Here is a 26351-nt window from a genome sequence, read left to right on the forward strand (position 1 = left end):
AAGAAGTGAGTCAAGAGATGTCCCCTTTAATTAGAAAAAAGAAAAAAATGTATATCAAGCTGGGTTTAACAGAAGATCTAAAGGATCTTTGATAGGCTAGCAATGCTATTAAAATTAAATAGAAATGACGACCATTAATCCATACTCAAGGACCGCTATGGGCTGAGTGTTGACTTGGTTTTAACATGTAATATTATCTATATTTTATTATATTTTGAATGATTTTGTTGAATATTTCCCAATTACATTTTAATCTGGTTTGTGAAGCAGTCAGGAATGTGGGCAGGATATTTGACATCTGTCAGCTAGATCTTTTTGGCTGAGTTTAATCAAATGAGATGCAATAGTGGTAGAAGTCTTGGACTATAAGATGGATGCATATGAAAATGCTGCAGTTCTGAAAAAAGTACTGAGGGTTTCAGTTGACTTCAATGTCAATATGAATGAGCATTGTAATGTCATAACAAAATAAGCTACTGCGGTCTTAGGCTACATTGAGAGGGGTTTAACTTCCAGGAGCTGGGAAAACCCAGAATTCTGTATCTTAATAGAACTAATCTGGAATATTATGTTCAATTTTGAACACTGTGATTTAAGAATAAAATCAATAAGAAAAATGTGTTCAGAGGATGGCGATAAGGATGGTGAAAGGGCTTAAGTTTCTCTTATATGAGGATCGGTGGAAAAAACTGGGTATGTTTAACCTTGAGAAAAGAAGTCTCAGAGGATATGATAGCTACCTTGAAGTTTTTGATGGATTGTCATGTGATTTTTGGATTAGACTTGTTCCATTTGGCCACAAAGGGCAAAAGTAGGAGCAATGAAGGTACAAGGAAGAAATCTTGGCTAAAAAAATCTTCCTCAAAATTAAATCTCTCTAAAAGTGAAATGTTCTATCTGTAGAGGTAGTGGGTTCTCCCTCCATGGAGGTTTTCAAAGAAAGGCTTGGTGACAACTTGTCATATAACTATGTTATAGTGAGGATTGCTTTAATGTATAGGTTGCTCTCTATGACTGTTAATGTGCTTTAATATTCTCAAATTATATTATTTAGTGAACACCTTTTTTCTGTGTTATGCTGTATCTTCATATAGTTGACATAACCCTTCTTCCTCCTTCTATTTAATTAGATTTTCCTTTTTTCATGTTCTTTAATGATTCATAATCAAAGTTTTACCCCTTTCCAATGGCATTGCTACCAGAGTTTACCTTTGGCACCCAATGTTTGGGTTCTTATAATAGCCTTACTATCAGTTTTCCTCTCTTGTCTCTCCCCTCTCCAGTCTTTCATTCCTAGAGCTAGCGTAGTGATATTCCTAAAGTAAAAAATATGAACATGACACTGTTCTGCTCATAAAGCTTTTATTAATTCATTTTTCTAAGGTAAAATGCCAATGCCTAAACCTGCGATTTATGGCCTTCCCCAATCTAAGATCACCCTGCCTTTCTAAATTTATTTCACAATACCCTCTTATATGTATTATAAATTCCAGCCAAACAGTGCTACCTGTTTTTGAACTGGAGATTTTACCATCCACCTCTATATATTTATATAAGTTGTCCACCATGTTTTTAATGCTATTACTCCAAGGAAATTTACTCCTTTCTTGATACCTCTTAAAATTGTTGTGTTCATTCAAGACTCTGCTCAGGTATCCTCCTTTCTCTAAAGCCTTATCTGGTTCTCTTCTACCCCCACTTCCCAATAGCAGTGTTCTTTATCTCCTCAATTCACCTTTTTATCAGCCCTATGTGTCTACATATTTTATATATTATGTGCAAGAATAATATAAACACTTTAAGGGCTTCATAGTTTTAGTACTGCCTTTACATTCACAACACCTAGCACAGTACCTGGAAAGTACATCGAGGAACAGAGAAGTTGACATGGATTGGTTAAAATCTATCTTTTTAAATAAGCTACTTTAAACCTCCTTGCTAGAATTCTACAGAATCATTCTTGCAATCTTGTCTCTGTAATTTCATTCACACTCTTGCCTAAGCTTAAAAGGCCATCTCTCATGCCTGCCTGCCAAAATATCACCCATAGTTCAAAGTGCCATGTCCTCCATTTATCTTCTTCTTTATCCCCACTGCCAAGACATCAGCTCTCCTTCATATTTCTCTCATTGCATTTAGCACATTTGGCCTTGCACTAGACTGTCATTTCCTTGAGAGCCAAGAAAATGCTTTATTTATCTTTGTTTCCTCCATAGTACGGAGCAATGTGCCTTGCAAGTAGTAGGCTCCTATCATTGTTTGTAACGAACGAATGAGTTGACTTTAGTAATTTTCTGATCAGGAATTAATTCCTTTCATGGCACATTGTTATGGTCAGAATATTTACATAAAGTAAAAACAACAAAAAATTAATAAAGAATAATGACATCATAAGAAGGATACATATACTAGGAAGTCATTATATAGTCAACCCTGTTGTCAAGGGCTATGAATCAAGCTTGTTACTTGTCCTACTTACACTGTACACTGTACTATGAAATAATAGGCTATCTGTTTTTTTAGAGACAGAACATCTCCACAAATACCCAGTGGGATGGCATTAGATGTGTTGTTGACAGGAGATCCATAATAGCTATGACTTCTTGACCTAGGGACTCCTTGGTGATGTCTTTTCATACTAGTAAATCTCAATTTGCCACTAGAGCAAAGAAATTAATAGTCCATCACATGAAAGCAGCTGCTGGTGATTGTGTGGCCATTTTTAACCAAAAAAAATAATAATATAAAAAGAACACAGAACAACCAAACAACAACAAAAAAAACTTCCCAAGCTACTGGTGGGATTTTGGGGGTAAGTACTACTCTTCTGCTGCTTAAGAATTGTAGTGTTTGGGGCAGCTAGGTGGCACAGTGAGTAGAGCACTGGCCCTGGAGTCAGGAGGACCTGAGTTCAAATCTGGCCTCAGACATTTGACACATGTACTAGCTGTGTGACCTTGGGCAAGTCACTTAACCCCAATTTCCCTGCCAAAAAAAAAACTAAAAAAAAAGAATTGTAGTGTTTAAGGTAAGTTCATAAAATCAAAGATTCTATATTGGAAAGGATTTCAGAGGCCATCTAATCCAACCTGTTCCAAAGCAGAAAATACCTCTACAACGTACCTGAGAAGTGGAAGTGGTCATGCAGCTTGCACTTTAAAACCTCTAGTCAAAGAAAACCCATTTCTTCCCCAGGCAGCCTATTTCACTTTTTACTAGCTCTAATTCTTAGAAGGGCAGCTAGGTTATTCAGTGGATAGAGTTCCAAGCCTGGAGTCAAAAAAAACTTAACTTCATGAATTAAAATCAGCCTTCAGCCACTTACTAGCTATGTGACCCTGGTCAAGTCATTTAACTCTATTTTCCTCATTTCCTTATCCACAAAAAGAGCTGAAGAAGGAAGTGGCAATCTACTTTAATATCCTTGACAAGAAACCCCCCAAATGGAATCACAAAGAGTTGGACATGACCGAAAAACGTCTCAACAACAGTTCTTTGGAAATATTTCCTTACATCAAGCTTATAGTTGTCTCTTTTCCATTTCTATGTATTGCTCTTAATATCATCTTCAGCCAAGTTATGTAAATCAAATGAGTGCCCCCCTCCTTGAGAGCTCTGTAAATCACAGAAAGTTGAGTTGGAAGGTATTTCAGTGATTACCTAGCACAATCCATGACTGAAAAGAAATCCACTCAACAACTGAAAGTGGTCGTTCTTACTTCACTTGATGACTTTTGAAGGGGTGACCCACTACTTCTTGAGGCAGCCCATTTCACTTAGGAACTTCAATAATTGCCAGATTTTCCTCCCTGATATCATACTTAGAGCTCCTATGATAGAACTTCTAAAAACAGTTAGAAAAAATAAATACTTCTTCCTCACTGTAGCTTTCAAATAATCAAAGGTTGACTACTTTGTCTCTCTAAGCAGTTTTTTTTTTCTTCTTTCAATACATTTAAATACTTCCAGTTTCTTCATCTGTTACTCCTGTGGCAAGGCTACAAGATCCATCATCATCCTGGTTGCCTTTCTTTGGATTCCCTTAAGCTTGTCAATGTCATTTCTACCTAAAATGTGATATACCTAAAAGCTGGATAATATCCACGGTCTGATGAAGGCAGAATATTGCTTGAATACCGAGGCTTCTAGGTAGTACAGTGTGTGGAGCACTGGATCTGGAGTCAGGAAGAACTGAGTTCAAATTTGGCATGAAACACTTAGAAGCATTGTGACCCTGGGAAAGCCATTTTAACCACCACCTGCCTCAGTGTTTTCATCTGTAAGATGGGTATAATATATAGCACCTATCTCCCAGGGTTGTTTCAAAGATAAAATGAGAAAAAAAATTTATAAAGTGCTTTGCAAAATATGACGTATTGCATAATTTTAGGTTTTATTATTATGTTTCCTATTCCTAGAAATGTTGTCTCTTAATAGTCCTCATTCTACTTGCAGTAGCCCTTGCAGTCTACAAAATCCAATGGTTAATATATTCAGGAGAAATTAAAAATAAAAAACCCTTCTCTTTAAAGCAAGCCTTCCCTTGTAAAGTTTATTATTTTGAAAGTAAAATGTTTGACATTACTTTTATCCATGTTAAATCTCATCTTAGATTTGCTTCAACATTCTAGGATCTTCAGACACTTATGGATATAGAGGCAAATGATATAATATATGAAAAACACTTTGAAAACATTAAAGCAATATCTAAGTACTACTTATCACCATCATTATTATTAGTCATCATGTATGCTGAAGTCCCTCTCAGCTCTGAGTAAATTGAATAAACATGCCATTGATATTATTGATACTTTCGTACAACTCACTAAAAAAATATTAAACATCACAGAGCTAAACACACATCCCTGTTTGTATAGTCACACTGGTGACTGCTTGCCAGTTTTACATGAAACAAAAGATAACTACTCTTCTCTGATTATTCTACAATTTCTGAGTCAATGTAATGTAGTATCTTCTAATCAACATCCTTAAACTGCTCCTACAAAAAAGGGATATTTATTAAACACTTTCTAAAATCTAAGTAAAGTATTTAAATTTAGTATTTAGATTTAAAATCGAAGTAAAGGATTTCCATGATCTCTCATTTTAGTAATCCTATCAAAAAACAAAATACAATTAGTCTGAAATTATTTGTTCTTGATGAATTAATGGGAATTCTTTATAATAATTTCCTCATTTTACAGACCTTTCAATCATGTCCATTCTATATTTGTCTAATACTGAAAGTCAAAATCACTAGTAAATACTTGAAAATAGTTATCATTTTGGTGAACATGATATTTCTTCTAAAGGCCTCCAAATTCCTGCCAATAGCTCTCAGATGACACAGAATTGAGGATCTTCAAAGATTTGCCTACTAAGTTATCTCTAGTTTTTCAATGACTTTCCTAAGATGTGGTTTTTAGAAATAAAAAAGGAATTACATCAGGTCTGAAAGTAGTAACATATAAAGGAACTACCACCTCTCAACTCCTGGACATTAAGCTTCTCTTAAAGCTGCTTATAATAACAGATTTCTTTACTGTCATATCACTTTATTGACTCATTTAGCGTGAGTTGACTGAAATTCTTATCTCCCTTTCAGCAAAAAGATATGAATGCTTGCTGCCAAACTCTATCTTTTACATGGACTTAGATTATACTATTAAAGACTATGGGAAGTGGAGCCAATATGGCAGAGAAAAGGCAGCAACTCACCTGATCTCTCATCCAAACCCCACCCCAAGCACCTTTAAATAATGCCATAAAAGTATTCCTGGAGCAGCAGAACCCACAAAAGTAAAGAGTGAAATAATTTTGTAGTCAAAGACAAATTAGAAGGTCAGCAGAAAAGTTCTTTTGCAACTTGGGTGAGAGTAGAGCACAGTCCAGTGTAGGCCAAGCCAGCACAGACCCAGTTCTAGCAAACCAGGAGCAGGCCTTGGAAGCTACTTATTCAGCAGTGGCAGTGGTTGCTTCTGGATCTTTCATCCCACAGACCATAAGGGAGTCAAAAAATTGGTCAGAAGGGCATTGCATGATTCTCTTTGCTGGCACTGAGGCAGGACTCCATTTCTTTGCCCTTACTTTGGATATGGATCAAAGTCCCATGTGGTAGTCCTTGCACAAGAATCACTAGCACACCAGAGATTATAACTGCAGTGAAGCAGTGAGCCTTGTCATAGTTCCAGGGAAGAACAGAGTGCTTTCAGTCTCTCACAGACCACAGCATAGGTCAGCAGAATAGTAGACATACCTCTCTTTAGATCATACCACCTTGGAAGAACTGAAAACTTACAAGTAAATAGAAGTATATCTGAAAATAGCTGCACAAAACCCCCAAAGCTGGGGACAGTGCATCCTCCACCCTGGAAACAAAGCTCCACCTTAACAAACAGTTAAAAGTCAAGAAAATGACTGGGAAAATGAGCAAACAAGAGAAAAAATTAATTGTAAAAAGTTACTATGGTGACAAGGAAATACAAAACACATACTCAGAAGAAGATGACAAAGTCAAAGCTCCTATATCTAATGTCTCCAAGAAAAAAAATGAATTCCTCTCAGGCCATAGAGAAGCTCAAAATATATTTTGAAAATCAAGTAAGTGAGGCAGAGGAAAAATTGAGAAACAAATCAGTGATGTAAGAAAATCACAAAAAATGAGTCAACAGCTTGGTAAAGGAGACACAAAAAATACTGAAGAAAATAACACTTTTAAAAAACAGACTAGGGCAAGTGAAAAAAGAGGCATAAAAAACCAATGAGGAGAAGAATATCTTAAAAAGCAAAATTGGCCAAATGGAAAAGGAGATCCAAAGGTTGACTGAAGAAAATAATGCCTTAAAAAGGAGAATGGAGCAAATGGAAAGTAATTATGAGAAATCAAGAAACAATAAAAACAAGGAGGAAAATATAGAAGAAAATATACAAATATCTCACTGGAAAAACAACTGACCTGGAAAATAGATCCAGGAGAGGGAATTTGAAAGTTAATGGGCTACCTGAAAACCATAATCAAAAAATGAGCCTACACAACATATTTCAAGAAATTATCAAGCAAAACTGCCTTGATATTCTAGAGCCAGAGGGTAAAATAGAACTTGAAAGAATCCACTGATCACCTCCTGAAAGAGATCCCAAAATGAAAAATGCCAGGAAAATTATAGCCAAGTTACAGAGTTCCCAGGTCAAGGAGAAATTATTGCAACCAACTGGAAAGAAACAATGCAAGTATGGTGGACCCACAGTCAGGATAACACTAGATTTAGCAGCTTCTACATTAAAGGCTTGAACAGCTTAGAATCAAGAGGGCAAAAAACAAAAACAAAAACAAAAAACTAGGATTATAACCAAGAATCACTTACCCAGAAAAACTGAGTATAATCATTCCAGGGGAAAAAAGTGGATATTTAATGAGATAGAGTCCTTTCAAGCACTCTTGATGAAAACATTAAATAGAAAATTTGCCTTTTTAATGACTTTAAGACTGATGATATGAGTTGAATATAAAAAGATGATATCTAAAAAAATAAAATCAAGGTGTGAGAAAGGAATGTACTGGGAGAAAGGAAAAGGTAAAGGTAGAATTGGGTAAGTTATCTCACATAAAAGAGGCAAGAAAGAGCTATTACAGTGGATGGGGAAGATGGAGGAAGGTGAGGGGATTGAGTGAATCTTCCTCTCATTCATCGTGCTTGGCTTTTTCCTTTTAAAGGTGATCTCTGATTCTGGGGCACATGGGGCATTATCCCTCACTTCTTGTGCTGGACACTAGGGACCTAGTTATTGGCTTTGTGTGCTGGGACCTCAGGTTCTGGCAGCTGGAGGCTTTAGATGCTGTAGCTTACCTGGCGCTGAGCTGAAGCTGGTGTGTGCCAATGCCACGTGGGGTTTTTGTGTGTTTCCCCAGGGTTTGCACTGAAGCCCACAGGGTAAGGGGTAGTGGGGTAGTCTGGCTGCTGGAGATCACCTCCTCACTGGGGGCTGCACTAAAGCACCAGTAAGCTCAGCCATTGATGGACTCTAATCCATTGTGCAAGTGATGGTTCTCCATACTGGGGTCTGCCGATTCCCCTGTCTGTGCCCAGGCACACAGGGGTCCTGATTTTGGTGCTTGCCCATTCCACCACCCTGGTACTGAGGATCTCCTGCAAGTTTTCTGAGGTGGGGCTTGCCTCCGGCTTGCCAGGATGCCTCTCATCCTGTACTGATCCCCTTTAGCTACAGCAAGAAGCACCTTTCCTGTTAACCCCCCTAGCCTCACAAACTAAAAAAGAAAAAACAACAAATAACAAACTGTTGTGCCTCATCTTTCTACTAGCTTCACTGGTCCAGGATTTTTCCTGGGGTGGTATTTTCTGGGATTTTCAAAGTCAGTAAGGGAAAGTGAGAGTGACTTCCTGCTTATACCTCCAGCTTGGCTCCTGGAAGTCCCCCCAGTAATGAATCTTACTCTTGGGATTGTCTCAAAGAGGGAGTAACATACACACTCAGTTGGGCATAGAAATCTGTCTTACTCTGCAGTAAGTAAGAGGGGAAGGGTTTAAGAGAAGAGGGGTGGGGATAGAAGGGATGGCAGATTGTGGGAGGGCATAGTCAGAAAGAAAACACTTTTGAGGAGGCACAGCATGAAAGAAGTAAGAAAATAGAATAAACAGGATGAAAGAGGATGCAGGGAAATAGAGTTAGAAATATTAAGTGTGAATAACTTTTGAAGCAAGTTTCTCTGATGAAGGCCTCATTGTTCAAACATATAGAGAACTAAAGCAAATTTATGAAAATAATAATAATTTGCCAATTTATAAATGATCAAAAGATATGAACAGTTTCCAGATGAAGTAATCAAATCTATCCATAGCCATATGGGAAAAATGTTCTGAATCACTATTGAATAAAGAAATGAAAATTAAAACAATTCTGAGATACAACTTCTTACCTATCAGATTGTATAATAGGACAGAAAAGGAAAATGATAAGTAGTGGAGAGGATGTGGAAAAATGAGGCATTAATACACTCTTGGTGGAGTTGTGAACTGATTCAACCATTCTCTTGAACAATTTGGAGCTTCGCTTAAAGGGCTATAAAACCAGGAATACCTTTTGGGCTACTAAGTCGGTATTCCAATAAAGATGGGGAAAAAAAGAAAAGGACTTGTCTGTACAAAAAATATTTATAGCAGCTCTTTTCTGGAGGCAAAGAAATGGAAATTGAAGGGATGCCCATCAGTTGTGGAATGACTGAACAAATTATTATATATGATTATCATGGGATAGTTTTCTCTTGTAAAAAAAGTGATGAGCAGTATGCTCTCAGAAAAACCTGGAAAGAAGTACATGAGCTGATACAAAGTGAAATTTACTGTGTACAAAGTATCAGCAGTATTCTAAGATGATCAGCTGTAAATAACTTAGCTGTTCTCAGCAATGCAATGACCCAAGACGTCTCTGAAGGACTTATGATGAAAAATGCTGTCTGTCCCCACAGAAAGAACTGATGGTGTCTGAATGCAGATTAAATATAGGTATTTTTTAACTTTTAAAATATTTTTCTCGAGGATTTTTTTTGGTCTATGGTATTTCACAACATGTCTAATATGGAAATGTTTTGTATGACTACACATGTATAACCTATATCAAATTGCTTGCCTTTTCAATGAGGCGGGTGTTGAGGAGGAAGGAAAAGAGAATTTGGAACTCAGAAATTTAAATACAAATTCTAAAAAATTGTTTTTGCATGTTACTGTGGAAAAATAAAATATAAAATACATTCAAAATATATCTATATCTATAATATATATCTATATATGCATACATATGGAGAGAAAGAGAAGAAAAATAAGTCTATGTACTTCCTGACTCAGTAATCTAATGTTTCAGCTACCATGGCTTTGCAATATCTTCAATATTTTTAAAATGTATCTCAGCCTTCATCCAAATCATAAATTTAAAATAATAAAACGTTGGGAGCCATGAACAGATTTTTGGTGCTCTCCACTTGAGTCCTCCCCTAAGAAAGCAATGAATTACTTATTACTCTCCTTTGTTTCTAATCATTCCCCTATTTCAGATTCCCCCCAACAACGGTTTTATCAAGTACATATTTCTCCCATCTGTACTCAAGGAAACACCTAGAGCTTTTACAGTTTTTCCTTTAGTTTTTTATACAATGTCTAGACCTTATACTTACAAGCTAGAAATCCTGTATAAAATAAGGAAATTATGTCTGACATGACATATTCTTTAAAAATCTTATGCTTCATTCCAATCACTGAGTCTTTTTCTACTAGCTTATATTCATCCTTTTAATAACATTTTATAGACTCCCTCCACGCATTCACTCATTGCCTCCAGAAAGTGGTGTCAAATTCAATAGACTATAGTTTCAAGCCTTCATTCTCTGCATCAAATGAACAAAGAAAGAAACCCAAAGCAGGACAACTTTTGTCATTTCTACTACTTTGGCCTTTCTTCCATTTCCCATCATCTTTCAAAAATGCAGACAATGTAATCAACAGACAGTTCTTCCAGTATGGGATGCAGTTGATCCAGTAGGGTTGCAGTTCTTCTGACCTTAGTCACTTGAATACATTTTGGACAGCTACATACCTTGTTACTCTATTCCTTTACTATCTTGTATTTAAACTTTCTATTAACTATTTTGTTCATTTCCTTTTCAATCTAGGGATCATACTTCTTGGCAAAGGAAACAGAAGTGCATAAAGCTTAAATAGTTATGTAATTCTGCCTCCTCTGCTTTGTCTATTATCATTGTCTCAAAGACTAACTCCTGTATATAATCGCTATTTAACTCCATCTTTTTAACCCAGGAGTCAAGGTCTCATCTAGGCCTGTGCTTTCATCAGTGTAAGAAGTTCCCAGTTAAGACATTCTTCCCCCCAATGTAGATCAGTGATCATTCTTCAATTTATAATCCCTGAAATTTGCCTGTGGCTAAGGATCACAAAGCTAAAAGTCTTGAAAAGAAGAATTCAACCCAGGCTGCCCTAACTCTAAACCTACAGGGTGTTCCTAAACTCTGGACACATAGGCAAAAATGCATATTTTAAAGAAATGAAATGAATGAAATTTTCAAAAACATTTTTTTTGATTTGAATATTAAGAAATAACATCTTCAATATGATTTCCATCATTTGTGATGCAAAGTTTGATGAGCTTTGCAAGATTCACTCAATGCAATAATTCCACATTGTTGTCAATTTTCGCACATTCGCTCTTTATGCATTCAATCAAGTGTGTTGCATCTGTGATTTTCATTGAGTACACCTTCTTCTTTAGCATACCCCACAAAAAGAAGTCAAGGGGACTAAGGTCTGTTAATATTTCACTCATTTCATTTATTGAAAATATGCATTTTTGCTTATGTGTCCAGACTTTAGGAACACCCTGTTGTACTGTATCCAGTATTCCACGTAGTTTCTGTGTTGTTTCCCAAATGATTTGGTTAATTCCTCCTTCTTTCCAGAGAATGTATTCTGCAATTGTGTATTCTGCAATACACTCCAATAAAATTATTTCTTCTGTTGGTCATCACCCAAATGTTCTCCACTATGCTTCCTCCTTTCGGTTTGTAGACCTTCTCATATGAACACATCTTCTTTGTATATCAAGCACTCTCATGAGCCTCATTCCACAAACTTGCACTTTTATTTGTACTTGTAGTCTGGGCTTCCTATAAAGTCAATTGCTACTTATTTTCTTCCAGATTCTATCAGGTATCCCTAAAACTAAATATTATTGTTGTTGTTCTTGTTCTTCTTTACTATCTTTTATGTAGCAATTTTAAATTTGTTAAAGTGCTTTACAAATACCTCGCTTATCCTCACAAGAACCTTAGGAGGTAGATGTTATTACCCCTGCTTTATGGATAAGAAAGCTGAAGTAGAGAGACATTAAGTGACTTGGCCAGGGTTACACAGCGAGTATGAATTTGAACTTGTCTTCCTGATTTGGGGGGCAATCTCCATCCTCTATGTCACCCAGTTGTCTCATAATTCTAGGTTTGTCCCTCATGAGTCCTCCTGATATGCTTACCATTTATTATCCACCAGTAGCTTCAATAAGTATTAAGAAAAGTTTTTTTTTTTTTTTTTACTGAGAAATTATACCAAGAACGGTTTTTACAAAAAAGTGGGGCACTTTTCCCTCTTGCAAACATAATGTACCTGAGAAGAATGAGATCAAACTTAAAAGTATATTAGTAGTGAGAAACACACGTAGAGAATAAGTGTGGCTAAAGTGTCAGCTTGTAATTCCTGGGTTAACTAGAAGTACTTTTCTCTCTTTGTAGATTCATTATGAAATTCCCCTGCTCTCTGCTGGCCTCCAAGTATTGGTGCCCACCCCCATCTACTCTAAGGTTGCTGCTGGGTTATTTCCTGACTCCTGAGGCTAATGGTACCAGTGTCAGTGAACTCTGATATAATTTTAATCACTGCTAGCACCTATGATGGAACTTCAGATCTCCTCAGCTCACACATTTACTTTAGGAGCAAGACGTGAAAGGGGTGTGTGTGTGTGTGTGTGTGTGTGTGTGTGTACACATACACATACACATGCGCACGCACACACACACACACACACATATATATATGTATATATATATACATATATACATACATACATACATATATATATATATATATATATACAACATAGAGAGATAGAGAGGCAGAGAGACAGAGAGAGAGACAGAGAATCAGAGAGAGAAAGAAACTCTCTACTGTGGTGAGTAAAGGATGAAATGACTGAAGAAACAAAGATTTGAGCTTCTGAGCATATCAGCTGAGGGTAATTGAGGGGACTGGAACATCAAGTGGCAGAAGCAATTGAGTGAACTTTTCCCGAATCCAACTTGTGGCTTAATTCTGGGTCTATCTCAGTTACCTTGCTGTTCAATTATGCGCTTATTTAAATTTATTTCTTGTGAGGAAAACTTTATTCAATTTTAGGCATTGTAAGAAAACCTTATTGCATTGTTCGAACCTGCCGCTGTGTGTTTGGGAGGCTTTACCACCTCTATCTGCTGTTTAGAGATCCTTAACTAAGGCCTTAGGTTATCCTGACCAGAAACCCATTCACATCCAAAGAATGATGTAAGGAAGTTTCCTACAATTATAAATCTCAAGCAATCCATATCTTTTCTCTGAGAGCTGGACCCACATTGGTCAATAAGTTATTGTTTCCATGTTCTTTTGATTGAATACAGACACTGGGGGGGGGGTGGGACACCTCTTTTTCTGATTTCAGGGAATTGTGCCTGTTCATTCTCCCCCTTCCAATTTGTATGTCCCTAATCTTTCCTCTAATTAGAAAGTATTAGATTACCTAATTCTGTATTCTGATTGTTTTCTTTTAATTAGTCTTGTTGATTAATTGTTTTCAATGGATAATGATCTGTCTCCCCTGTATTTGTGATCCAAGGTAAAAGCTGTGGGGGCTTAGTCCTGGTTTGTTGAGCAATTGGTATGTATTGCTTAATAAATTGAAATGCCCAGAAGCTAGAATCTTTGTTTCCTCAGTCATTTCATCTTTCACTAGCCACACTATTCCCATTCCCTCTCACTCCTTTGACCCTCCCTAGAAAAGATAATTCATTCACAGGGCCTTGACTAGGAGTCCTATATACCTGAATTAGTTTACTGCTGCAATGAGTGATGCCAAATTGGCTTACTCTTTCATATATAGGCTTAGATGAATGTCTTATTCTTTGAACAAATAACTTCTTGATTGGCATCATCTATCTTTATCCAATGATGAAAGTACTTAATTCCTCTCCATTGATCAAGGAGTTGTTTGCTTGTAGTTTACCATTTTAATTAATTAATTGATTTAAGACATCTCTCTTGGTCTTATACATTATTTGGGATGGGGGCATGTGGGGTGTTCAGCAGGACAAGTATCTCTGTATAAGGACTTGGTGAGCCTTCTTCAGGGTTGCTCATCCACTTTTGCTTCATTCACCCAACTCTCACCTGTGGCTCCAAGAAACTATAGCATGAGCAGCAGCCACACCCAGGTAAATCATCTCCATAGATGGGTTAAACCAAGTGGAGGGTAACCCACAGACCTCAAACCTGTTGGTTACATAGGAAGATTTCTATCCCAAACATGTGAAGACTTTCTTAGGTGGAATGGGTGGATGAGAACAATTTGTCCAATGACCATGAAAGTGATGGAAGTAGGCAATGTGGCATGCTCAGAGCTTGGTCAGGCATTGAAGAACATGAAGTTCATCTGATTTATCTTGCACCATAACCAGTAATCCAGACTTTTGTCTTGCCACTAGTGTTGATGACTCTGGAAGAGAGAGTGAAAATGATGACTTTATGCAACTCTGTCTCACTTAATCCTGTCAGCCAATCCTATCAGATTGGCTAAAATAACAAAACAGAAAAATGATAAATGTTGGAAAGGATGTGGGAAAATTGGAACATTGTTACATTGCTGGTGGAGTTGTGAGCTGATCCAGCCATTTTGGAGAGCAATTTGGAACTATGCCCAAAGGGCTATAAAAATGTTCATACCCTATAGGCGGAGCCAAGATGGCGGCTGGTAAGCAGGAACTAATGTGAGCTCCGTACCGAGTCCCTCCAAAAACCTATAAAAGATGGCTCTGAACCAATTCTAGAACGGCAAAACCCACAGAACATCAGAGGGAAGCCGGGCTCCAGCCCAGGACAGCCTGGATGGTCTCTGGGTGAGGTCTATCCCACAGGGAGCTGGGAGCTGGGAGCTGGGAGCTGGGAATGGAGTGGAGCAGAGCCCAGCCTGAGCGGTGTGAAACAACCAAACTTGGAGTCGGGTGGATGGGGCCCCTAGCGCCCTGAATATGTGAGCTGCGGCAGTTACCATGCTCCTCAAACCACAAACACCAAAGACTGCAGAGAAGGTTATTGGGAAAAGCTGCAGGACTGGAAGGAGTTCGCGGTTCGGCTCCCAGCCCCGGGGGCAGCGGAGGTGGGGCAGCTACAGTTGCTGCTGCTTCTGGCCCCAGGCCCACCTGGTGGGAGTAATTAAGTGGCGGATCAGAGCAGGAGTGAAGAGCCTGCTAAAGATCTAAGCCCAGCCTGGGCTGGGGAAGGAGTAGTGCTGGTATGACAGAGCTGGCACCTCCCCCCCCAAACGTGGAGCATAGAACTCGTTAGTCTACAAGCAGTCATACCCTACTGAAAAAGTCAAGGGTCAAGTTAGTTGGTTGGGAATATGACCCAAAAAATGCTGAAAAATGCACTGAAGAAAACAACACCTTAAAAAATAGATTAACTCAAATTGCAAAAGAGCTCCAAAAAGCCAATGAGGACAAGAATGCCTTGAAAGGCAGAATTAGCCAAATGGAAAAGGAGGTCCAAAAGACCACTGAAGAAAATACTACTTTAAAAATTAGATTGGAGCAAGTGGAAGCTAGTGACTTTATGAGAAATCAGGATATTATAAAACAGAACCAAAGGAATGAAAAAATGGAAGACAATGTGAAATATCTCCTTGGAAAAACCACTGACCTGGAAAATAGATCCAGGAGAGATAATTTAAAAATTATTGGACTACCTGAAAGCCATGATCAAAAAAAGAGCCTAGATACCATCTTTCAAGAAATTATCAAGGAGAACTGCCCTGATATTCTACAGTCACAGGGCAAAATAGAAATTGAAAGAATCCATTGATCGCCTCCTCAAATAGATCCCAAAAAGAAATCTCCTAGGAATATTGTCACCAAATTCCAGAGCTCCCAGATCAAGGAGAAAATACTGCAAGCAGCCAGAAAGAAACAATTTGAGTATTGTGGAAACCCAATCAGAATAATCCAAGATCTGGCAGCATTCTACATTAAGAGATCGAAGGGCTTGGAATGCGATATTCCGGAGGTCAATGGAGCTAGGATTAAAACCTAGAATACCTACCCAGCAAAACTGAGTATCATGCTCCAAAGCAAAATATGGATTTTCAATAAAATAGAGGACTTTCAAGCTTTCTCAGTGAAAACACCAGAACTGAATGGAAAATTTGACTTTCAAACACAAGAATCAAGAGAAGCATGAAAAGGTAATCAAGAAACAGAAATTGCAAGGGACTTACTAAAGTTGAACTGTTTTGTTTACATGCCTACATGGAAAGATGACATGTATGATTCATGAGACCTCAATATTAGGGTAGCTGAAGGGAATATGCATACATATATGTTTATGTGTATATATATAAGTGAATGTGTATGTATGTATATATCTATGTGTATATGTATGTATGAGTATGCATGTATGTATATGTGTATATATATGTAAAAGCGAGAGAGCAGACACAGGGTGAGTTCAAGAGGAAGGGAAGATATCTAAAAGAAATAAAATGAAATTAAGGGATGAGAGAGCAACATACTGAGAGAGGGAGATAGGGAGAGATAGAATGGGGTGGATTATCTGGCATAAAGGTGGCAAGAGGAAGCAGTTCTGTGGGAGGAGGGGAGAGGGCAGGTGAGGTGGGAATGAGTAAACCTTGCTCTCATCAGATTTGGCCTGAGGAGGGAATACCATACATACTCAGTTGGGTATCTTACCCCACAGGAAAGAAGAGGGAGGAAGATAAAAAAAAATAAAAGGAGGGGGGGATGATAGAGGGGAGGGCAGATGGGAGTGGAAGTAGTCAAAACAAACACTTTCAAAAGGGGACAGGGTCAAGGGAGAAATTCAATAAAGCGGGAATGGGTTGGGAAGGAGCAAAATGTAGTTAGTCTTTCACAACATGAGTATTGTGGAAGGGTTATACATAATGATACACATGTGGCCTAGGTTGAATTGCTCGACTTCTTAGGGAGGGTGGGTGGGAAGGGAAGAGGGGAGAGAATTTGGAACTCAAAGATTTTAAAAACAGATGTTCAAAAACAAAAAAAAAAGTTTTTGCATGCAACTAAAAAATAAGATACACAGGCAATGGGGTGTAGAAATTTGTCTTACCCTACAGGAAAGGAAGGGAAAAGGGGATGAGAGGGGAGGGGGGTGACAGAGGGGAGGGCTGAGTGGTGAACAGGGCAACCAGAATATATGCCATCTTGGAGTGGGGGGGAGGGTAGAAATGGGGAGAAAATTTGTAATTCAAACTGTTGTGAAAATCAATGGAGAGCAGTTTGGAACTATGCCCAAAGAGCTATAGAAATGTTCATACCCTTTGACCCAGCAATACCACTTCTAGGGTTGTATCCCAAAGAAATCACACAAGCGGGCAAAGGACCCATATGTACAAGGATATTTATAGCGGCTCTTTTTGTGGTAGCCAAGAATTGTAAATCAAAGGGATGCCCATCAATTGGGGAATGGCTAAACAAGCTGTGGTATATGAAGGTAATGGAATACTATTGTGCCATAAGAAATGGGGATGATACGGACTTCATAACAACCTGGAAAAACCTACACGACATAATGCTGAGTGAGCAGAGCAGAGCTAGGAGAACACTGTACACAACCACAGATATATGGATTCCATGAGGACCCACCCTGACAGACTTCGCTCCTCTCGGTAACATAAGGTGCAGGCACAACTCCAAAGGACTCACGATGGAGAATGCTATCTACATCCAGAGAAAGAACTATGAAGTTTGAATGCAGATTGAGGCACACTTCATGTTCGCCTTTTTCTCTTCTCTTTTGTTTTTGTTTTTGGGTTGTTTTTTTTTTGTTTTTGTTTTTTTTGTTTTGGTTCTGTTTCTTCTTTCTCATTATTCATTCCATTAGTCGTAATTCTTCTCCGCAACTTGACTAGTGTATAAATTAATTCAATGTGAAGTCATTCATGGTAGTTATATGAGATTCCATGCTGTCTTGGGGAGGGAGGGGGGAGGGAGGGGAGATAATCTGGAACTCAAAATTATGTAGAACCATCTGTTGTAAACTAAAAATAAAAATAAATTTAAAAAAAAGCAAAAAAATAAATCTACTTGATATGAAAATCAAGACATCTCCCATGATGTCATCAATCCTCTCAAAAAGGACAACAAACAACAACAATTTGGTGTTTAATGCTAAAGATGACAAATGACAGTTTCTTGTTCATACATAGGCTGAACTAGATAGCTCAGACATCCTTTCCAATTCTGAGATGCTATGGGTCTGCTATTATACAAATCTGGCTTAGAAATACCACCCCCCACACAGGGGTAACTAGGTGGCACAGTGAATAGAGCACCAGCCCTTGAGTCAGGAGGACCTGAGTTCAAATGTGGCCTCATACACTTGACACACTTACTAGCTGTGTGACCTTGGGCAAGTCTCTTAACCCCAATTGCCCTGCCTTCACCCCTGCAAAAAAAAGACAGAAATACCCCCACACACACACACACCTCAAATGGAATATTTTTTAAATTAGAGAAAACCTTTTGCCTGTATTATTTGCCAACTAGGAATTTATAATAGTAATAATCTGATAATTAGATTATACCAAACAAATAATTTAGGATAATGTATACAAAAATACTCATAGATCTATGTCTTAGAAGTATTTAACACATCATCAAGTCCAACTCCCTCTTTTCACAGTAGAAAAAAGCTAAGAACCAGATGGGTAGGGAGGCTTTTTTAAAGACACATAAGAAATAAATAGCAAAACCTATATTTCAACCAAGATGCCCTCCTTAAAGTCTAGCATTCTTTTGATGATGCAATTCAAAAAATATTTAATAAGCATCAACCGTGTTCTGGGCACTGTGCTAAGTGATGGCAGATATAAAAAAAGGCAAAAGAAGTTCTCTGCCTTTCAAGGAGCTCACAATATAACAGAAGAGATAAACACATATGTACAAATAAGCTATATTTGACTATACATGGCTATGTCATGTTGCTTCATCAAAAATATGTTTTGGTTGAGGGTAGGGATGTGTATGTATCTTCTGAATGTATCAATAAATTTTATGAAAGATGAGTGGAAGAAGTAGTGACGGAATAAAAGACAGGGAAATCTGTATACAGAAAAATAATTCCAAAATATTATGATGCAAATTGTGGAGCAAATCTATTATTTTATTCAGTACCATTATACTTTGATCATTTTTTAACTCCAGAATTTATACAGCATATTGAATGGCTTCCTTGACATGGCAGTCACTTTATGAGGTTAGACATTTGTTCTAAAAATGGTTCCACTTTCAAGAGGTTTGTTTTTAATTCCTCTTTTGATAGTTTAAGAATGTATGTCATATTCTTTTGGATATCACCAATTGTGTCAGAAATTTAGTCCTTTGAGAGCAGCTTTGATTTTTGGAAAGAGCTAATGGTAATTTAGAGTTAATGGGACTACAACTTCTATAATTCCATTTTTGCCAAAACATAAAGTACATGGATAATATTATGGGGTAGCTGGGTGACACAGTGGATAGGGTGCTGGGTCTGGAGTCAGGAAGACATCTTTGTGAGTTCAAATATGGCTTCAGTCACTTACTAGCTATATGACCCTAGGCAAGTCACCTAACCCTTTTTGCCTCAGTTTCTTCATCTATAAAATGAGTTAGACATGGAAATGGCAAACCACTCCAGTATTTTTGCCAAGAAAATCCTAAATGGGGTCACAAAATGGTGGATAGGACTCAACAATAACGAGAAATATTATGAGACTTTTTCTTGAATGGCTTCTTAACTGACTCTTAAGGAAGATCCAAAAGATGCGTGACAAGTATATTTCAAGTAATGGCAGTGTTATTGAAGTATCACGCTCAAATAATCCCTCCTCCATGAAAACATTTGTGATCCTTGCAGGTAGTAGCAACTCCTTCATTGAATTCAGTGTTGTTTTTGTGGTTGTTGTTGTTTTTCTCTTCTATACTTAAATTCTAAATTTTACTATAGCTATGATTCTGTCTTATCTACCTTGCCCCAGTACCCACTGCACATATTAGAAGTTCTTTGTGACACTGATTGTCACCTCTTTTTTCCCTCTCCCTTTAAACCTACATAATCCAATAGACATAGTGGAAACTTAATAAATTAAATTAATCAACCTATCTCCTTCACATTAATATATTTTAAAAGGGAGTCTTAATATCACTGTCAATTCACAATTGCATTGTTAGATGCTAATTTCTCCCTTGTGTCTATATTGTTTTACGTGTGAGGATCAGTTTTTACTTTTTTTAAATGCTTTATTGAATATTGATATCTCTTCACGATCTAGAAAAAAGTAGTTTGTCATTTACCAGTTTAATTCAAATTTTTTTAATATCATTATTTTATTATTACGACCAGACACAAAGTCTCATTTTCCAATGAAACTTTGTGAAAAAGTCTACTAGTATTCATTGGGATATTTTCTAGTTTTAGATTTAGATTTAGGTTTTAAAAAAGATATGTATTTTGAGAACTGTATTTCCAAATAGTTTATTTACTTTGTGACTATGTGTTTTACTCTATTCTCTTAAAAAGCATCATTCTGAGAGGAGATCCTTAAAATTCACCATATTGCTAAGGGATCTATAACACACAAAAAACCGCTTAAGAACCCCTCCTCTAAGAAGACCTAGGAGATGCCTGGCACCTCTGAGAAAGGCAATATATCTGTTCAGAATAGGTATAGATTCTTGTAAATGTTATAATTCCTACTCCAAAACATGATGATCTATTAAATCAACACACCGAACTTAACAGATGGTTTTTTTTTATCCCTATAACAAATTATTAACCCATGGAAGAAGCTTATCACAGGCCAATTTTTTTTTAACATGGCAAGTTATAAAACATAATATATTTGTATCTATATATGTATATATATACATATATATGTATATATTTGTATCTATATATGTATATATACATATATATGTATATATATCTATGTGTGTGTATATATATACATATATATACACATACACACACACACACCACACACACACATATATATATATATATATACTGAAACATACATGCCATGTGATAATGGAGCAAGATACCATCTTCTGTATAGAGACAACCAAATAATGCCAGAGGAAAAATAGGAATCACATTGAATTTATCATTTTATACAAAGACAAGTCATGACATGGGGAAAGTATAATTAAATACATAAGTTATAACTATTTTAATGGCTACATCAAAACTTTAAATATTGAAGAAATTTCTTAAAGTTGTAAATGGTTGTCTTCAAAAGTATAAGGACTATTTTACACAAAGGAGTAAAATGTTTTCTCTCTGTCTGTCTGTGATCTATCCATTTCTAAAGCAATAGAGCAGCAGAACTTTCTAATCTTTATTGAAAAGTTATTGGGAATTGTGAATCAATTTGAATTATATCTCATGTTTTCTGTCATTTTATTTTAATGCTACTTTCTTGTCATGTATATACCCTCATGGCTTTATCCATTTGTTTAGTGATTTTTAAGTGTGACAGAGTCTGAAATTTGTAATTTTTCCAACCGTAAGACAGAAGGAAAACAACCATTGCTGACCCCAATTATAGTTAAGATTTGAATGGACTTATTCATATGTGCTGAATGATTTGATCTGTAATGACATTAGAAATATTTATGCATTTTTTTTCTTTTTTTCTACTTCCCTGAAGCTACACACTGACCAAGATAAAGGAGATGGAAATTTAAAATACATATTAACAGGAGATGGGGCTGGCAGTCTGTTCATTATAGATGAAAATACAGGTGATATTCATGCTGCAAAGAAATTAGACAGAGAAGAAAAATCCTTGTATGTGCTACGTGCCAAGGCTATAGACAGGAAGACCGGAAGACAAGTGGAGCCTGAATCTGAATTCATCATTAAAATCCATGATATCAATGACAATGAACCAAAATTTACAAAGGACTTATATACTGCTAGTGTTCCAGAAATGTCTGGGGTTGGTAGGTATAAAATATTCTCATACATAATTTAATATTATTTGGCTAGGGCAATTATAATTGATAAGCATGTGTGATCATTGTTTGTAATAATAGATGTAAAATGATTTGACAGCTATTTGATTTCTTATTTGTTTAAATTCAACCTACCTTAAATGTTAAGTTTTTATTTCCCCCCCACCACAAGGCAACTGACACTTATAATGTCTGTTCAAACAAATCAACAGGGTAGGGGGAATGAGAAATGTGATTAAATCTGGCGGTCTCAGTGAAGATGAAACATATTGGCGTAGTGGGTAGAGAGCTGGGTCCGGAGTCTGAATGACCTTTACACACTTACTAGATGTGTAACCCTGGGCAAGTCACTTAACTGCTACCTGCCTCAATTTCCTCATCTGTAAAATAGGGATTATAATACCACCCGTCTCCAAATTATTATGAGGATCAAATGAGATAATAATCATAAAATGTTTAGTGTAGTGCCTAACACATAGTAAGCACTATCTATTTATCTATCTATCACCTATCTATCTATCTATCTATCTCTACATATGGATAGACAGAGCGGTGTCACCATATTCATCTTCATATTTTGCATGTATCAAATGCAGAGTTACCAAAAACTAGGTTGTTGCCTGTCACAGTATTCATATTGCTTTAGTACATATAGGGAAAAAGTCTAGATGTAATGAAGGAAAAAGCTTAGAAAATTCTAGAAATTTGAGGAAAAATAGTTGGACATCTTTTTATAGTATAGCCCATTATGTCTGTATGGTACTTTGTACATTTTAATAAGCACATATATACTTTTGTATCCTTGAATTTTTACAATAACCTCATGAAGTAAGCTATTTTCCTTGTAGCTCTGGAATGGAAAATAAACTTCAAGATGCTAAAGTCAGAATAGGCTAAAGAAAAGTTGATAGAGCACAGATCTTATTTTAAAGTAAAAGAAAAAATGAATATGTCCTTTATATATAGTATCATGGAGAAATTCTCCAACATCACAGAAAGACTAATTAATTACACCACAGCATTTTAAATTGAATGAAAAAGCCTATGTAGCACACCTGAACAATTCCAAAAGGGCCCTAGATGCTATAATTGTAAAGAAACTATCCCTTTTAAGTTGCTTCAATTGTTGCTTCACTGATTGTGAATAGGGTCAGGAATGGAAACAGTAACTGTAATTCACCTGAAGATTGAGAGATGGTTGAAGTTAAAAAAAATGTCTTAGAAGTCCTAAAACCCATTGCTTGAGGCTATATTCTTTTTCCTGAAAAAAGAAAAGAAATTGCTTTATCCTTTGGTAAAAACAGAATAAACATGTTTCCAGTCAAACGCTATGGAATTCCTTCTCTTTGTGAGCCACCTCTCCTTAAATTCAGCTTATATGATCACTTTCTATGACAGGGTTGGCACAGCTTCCCCAACCCTTCCAACTATCTCCCTATAAATTTTTCCAAGACTGTGTGGTTAGGGGCAGCTAGGTGGCAGAGTGAGTAGAGCACCAGCCTTGGAGTCAAGAGGATCTGAGTTCAAATCCAGCCCTCTCACACTTGACACACTAACTGTGTGACCTTGGGTAAGTCACTTAACCCCAATTGTCTTGCCTCCCCCCCTCAAAAAGAAAGACTGTATGGTTATTCCAGTTCTCTTGTTAAATCTGTCACTTTAATTGCTTATTCTTTCTTCCATGTCTACTCTCTAATAAAAAGAATGCTCTTCTTCCTCATTTAGTATTATTGCTATCATCATCATCATCATTTCATTATCATTACAACTATCATAGTGTGGTATTTGGACCTGTGATTCCATTAGGACAGTGAATTGTCTGTGAGGAAACTCCCTTAACCAGGACAGAACAGTCACCGCTCTGCAATTTAAAGTCTTAAGAATCTCTTAGGGAAGGGCTTTTTAAGTTTTTTTCACTCACCATTCTTTCAGTGCTTCTTAAATTGTGTGTTGAGACCCCATATGGAGGCTGAGGGCTTAAATGGTTTACCTGGGTTGACACAACTGTTATGTGTCTGAGACAGATATTAAAGATGAGTTCATCCTGACACTATATCTAAGTTTATATTGATTATGGCAAACTATCCCTTAAGAATACCTATTTTTGACATAATAATTCACCTTAATTCATTCTAATGCCTAATCACAGGATATTATAAAATGGTAATAATAACCAAAGGCACACAACATTTCAAGTGGTCAGAATAGAGACTCTTGAATAATTATCTGATAGGCATTTGTCAAAGTCATCTTAAGAAGATTAGTCTTTTTAGTTATGAAACTCTGGTTCTTGTTTTCGTTCAAAGCCTTCTCATGGTATTAGGACAAGTTAGAGAGTAAGCTTTTCAGAGAGGTGTTGCAGTGGGGCATAAGTTTGCTTATATAAGAAGATATCTACCTGTGTAAATGACCCCCCCACACACACTTCCAAAATCCTCATCTATGTAAAAGAGATAGTAATGTGTAATTAACATTTGATTTTCACAAAAATAATGATTTGTGTGGCTTTATTTGTGAGGTCTGATGGAAAACCTGAAGTTGAGTGCTATGAGAACACCCAATGAGTGAGCAACCACACACCTATACTGGCAGATTGCTTCACAGTATCATAGGAAATCCTCTTAAGACATTAACTTGCAAACTGGGGGCCAATATACTATGACAAAGGGATTTTCCCGATTTTGAGGTCCTTATGCCAATGAAATCACAGACCTGGTTAATAACAACATCAACAGTAATAATGTAGCCAAGAGTGTTGAGCCTGTAGTCCAAGGGCCTAAATTTGAATCCTGACAATCACATCTATAAACTGAGGAGCAATAGGCAATTAAATAATGCGAGGCTATTTTCACAACTGTAAAATAAGGATATATAGTAATACTTGCAACACTGCTTCACAGAATTGTTTTGAAGGAAATGCTCTGTAAAACATAGGATTCCTCTTATGAATGTCAATTGCCACCTCAGAAATATTGGTAGATCCGGAGTCAAGTCAGCAAACGACTAAAGTGTCTTCCATTGCCTAGTTTTAGCCAAGAGTGAAATTGGTGTATATCACTCATACAATTATATTGTTTTCTCATTGGACTCATATTTGTTCTTTATGTCTTGACTTTGACTTGTTTTTTAATGATTTGTATTGTTTTGATCAATTTATAATCCAAATGAATTTGCCTAGTAAAATGGATAGCCTGTCAGTGTCACTCTGGGCAAGTAATTTAACCTCTGTTTGTCTCAGTTTATTCTTCTGTAAATGGAAATTCTAATAGTAACCCCTACCTTCCTTGGTTTTTGTAGGGATCGAATAAGACAATCATTGTAAAATACTTAGCCCAGTGCCTAGCACATAGTAAGTGGTCTATAAATGTTTGCTATTAATACCAAGTAATAGAGATGACAAAATTTCACCATTAACCTCTATTTCTTTGGATAAATATAATAGTTTCTAGAAGAAAAGAAGGGTAAATACCTTTTAGTGAACTGACTTGTTCTCTTTTGACTAAACTAGAGAAGTTTTCTAAGCTGAGAACTATGTATTTCTTCTCATCAAAAAATATAGGTTCATAAGAAATTTAGATTTTCTTATTTCCCTTCCTGTCTCCTATCTGCATGTTTTTACAAAAAGTTTTCTTTTTAATAGCAATATAAAATGATGCATTTATAAGCTTTTACAGACTGTTATCCCATAATAATGAATACATTTGTCAAGTTGGCTACAATGACTTAGCTATGATACTTTCATTTGCATCAGGGAGAGTTCTATAATATTTCACCAGAAACTTTTTACCCAGGGGACAGCTAGGTGAAGCAATGAGTAGAGCACCAACCTCGGAGTCAGGAGGACTTGAGTTCAAATCTGACCTCAGACACTTGACACACTTACTAGCTGTGTGACCTTAGGCAAGTCACTTAACCCCAATTGCCCTGCTTTCTCCCTCAAAAATAAGTTTTTTCCAATTATTTGTAATTCCTTGTGAAATCAACATGCTGAAAATAAGCAGTAGTGACTTTTAGAATACAATGTGAAGTGAAAGATTAATTTATTTGCTCTGTATGTTCTCTTTCTTTCCTTTGCTCCCTCTTTTCAGCCTATTGCCACTGTAAAATATTGCGTGTTACGTAACTTGGTTGAATTTTATTCCACACCTTGGAGAAGTTCCTTCTGTCTTTTGCTTTTTATACAGCAAGAGCATAATGTTGTACTGGAAGGACCAGTCTAACTCCTTTACCTTAAAAGTGAGATAATTCAGACCCAAAGAGATAGAGAGATTATCTCAAAATCACACAGCAAATTTTTATTCTGTTGAAAGAGTGTCGTTTTGGGACTCAGAGGACCTGGGTTAAATTCCTTTTCTGCTATTTAATAGCATGGCCACACTGTGCTCACTTATCAGTCAATCAAAAGTGTTGATTAAATATTCTATAGGTTTCAGTTTCCTTTTATGCAGAATGAGAGTCCTGAAATAGCTTACCATGAAGGTTCCTTCTGTCTCTAAATCTA

General features: G+C 36.7%; 1 protein-coding gene across 5 annotated transcripts in view; it reads left to right on the forward strand.

Annotated features, from left to right (window-relative positions):
• CDH9 (cadherin 9) overlaps positions 1-26351 on the forward strand; it is a 182768-nt gene that overhangs the window by 84622 nt on the left and 71795 nt on the right. For all 5 annotated transcript variants that reach the window (XM_036764988.1, XM_036764997.1, XM_036765001.1 and 2 more), the window contains exon 2: positions 21544-21838. In XM_036764988.1, the coding sequence (XP_036620883.1) occupies positions 21544-21838 (295 nt within the window). The remainder of the gene's footprint in view (positions 1-21543; positions 21839-26351) is intronic.

The sequence above is a fragment of the Trichosurus vulpecula genome, chromosome 1 (assembly GCF_011100635.1).
Source record: "Trichosurus vulpecula isolate mTriVul1 chromosome 1, mTriVul1.pri, whole genome shotgun sequence".
Classification (NCBI taxonomy): Eukaryota; Metazoa; Chordata; class Mammalia; order Diprotodontia; family Phalangeridae; genus Trichosurus; species Trichosurus vulpecula.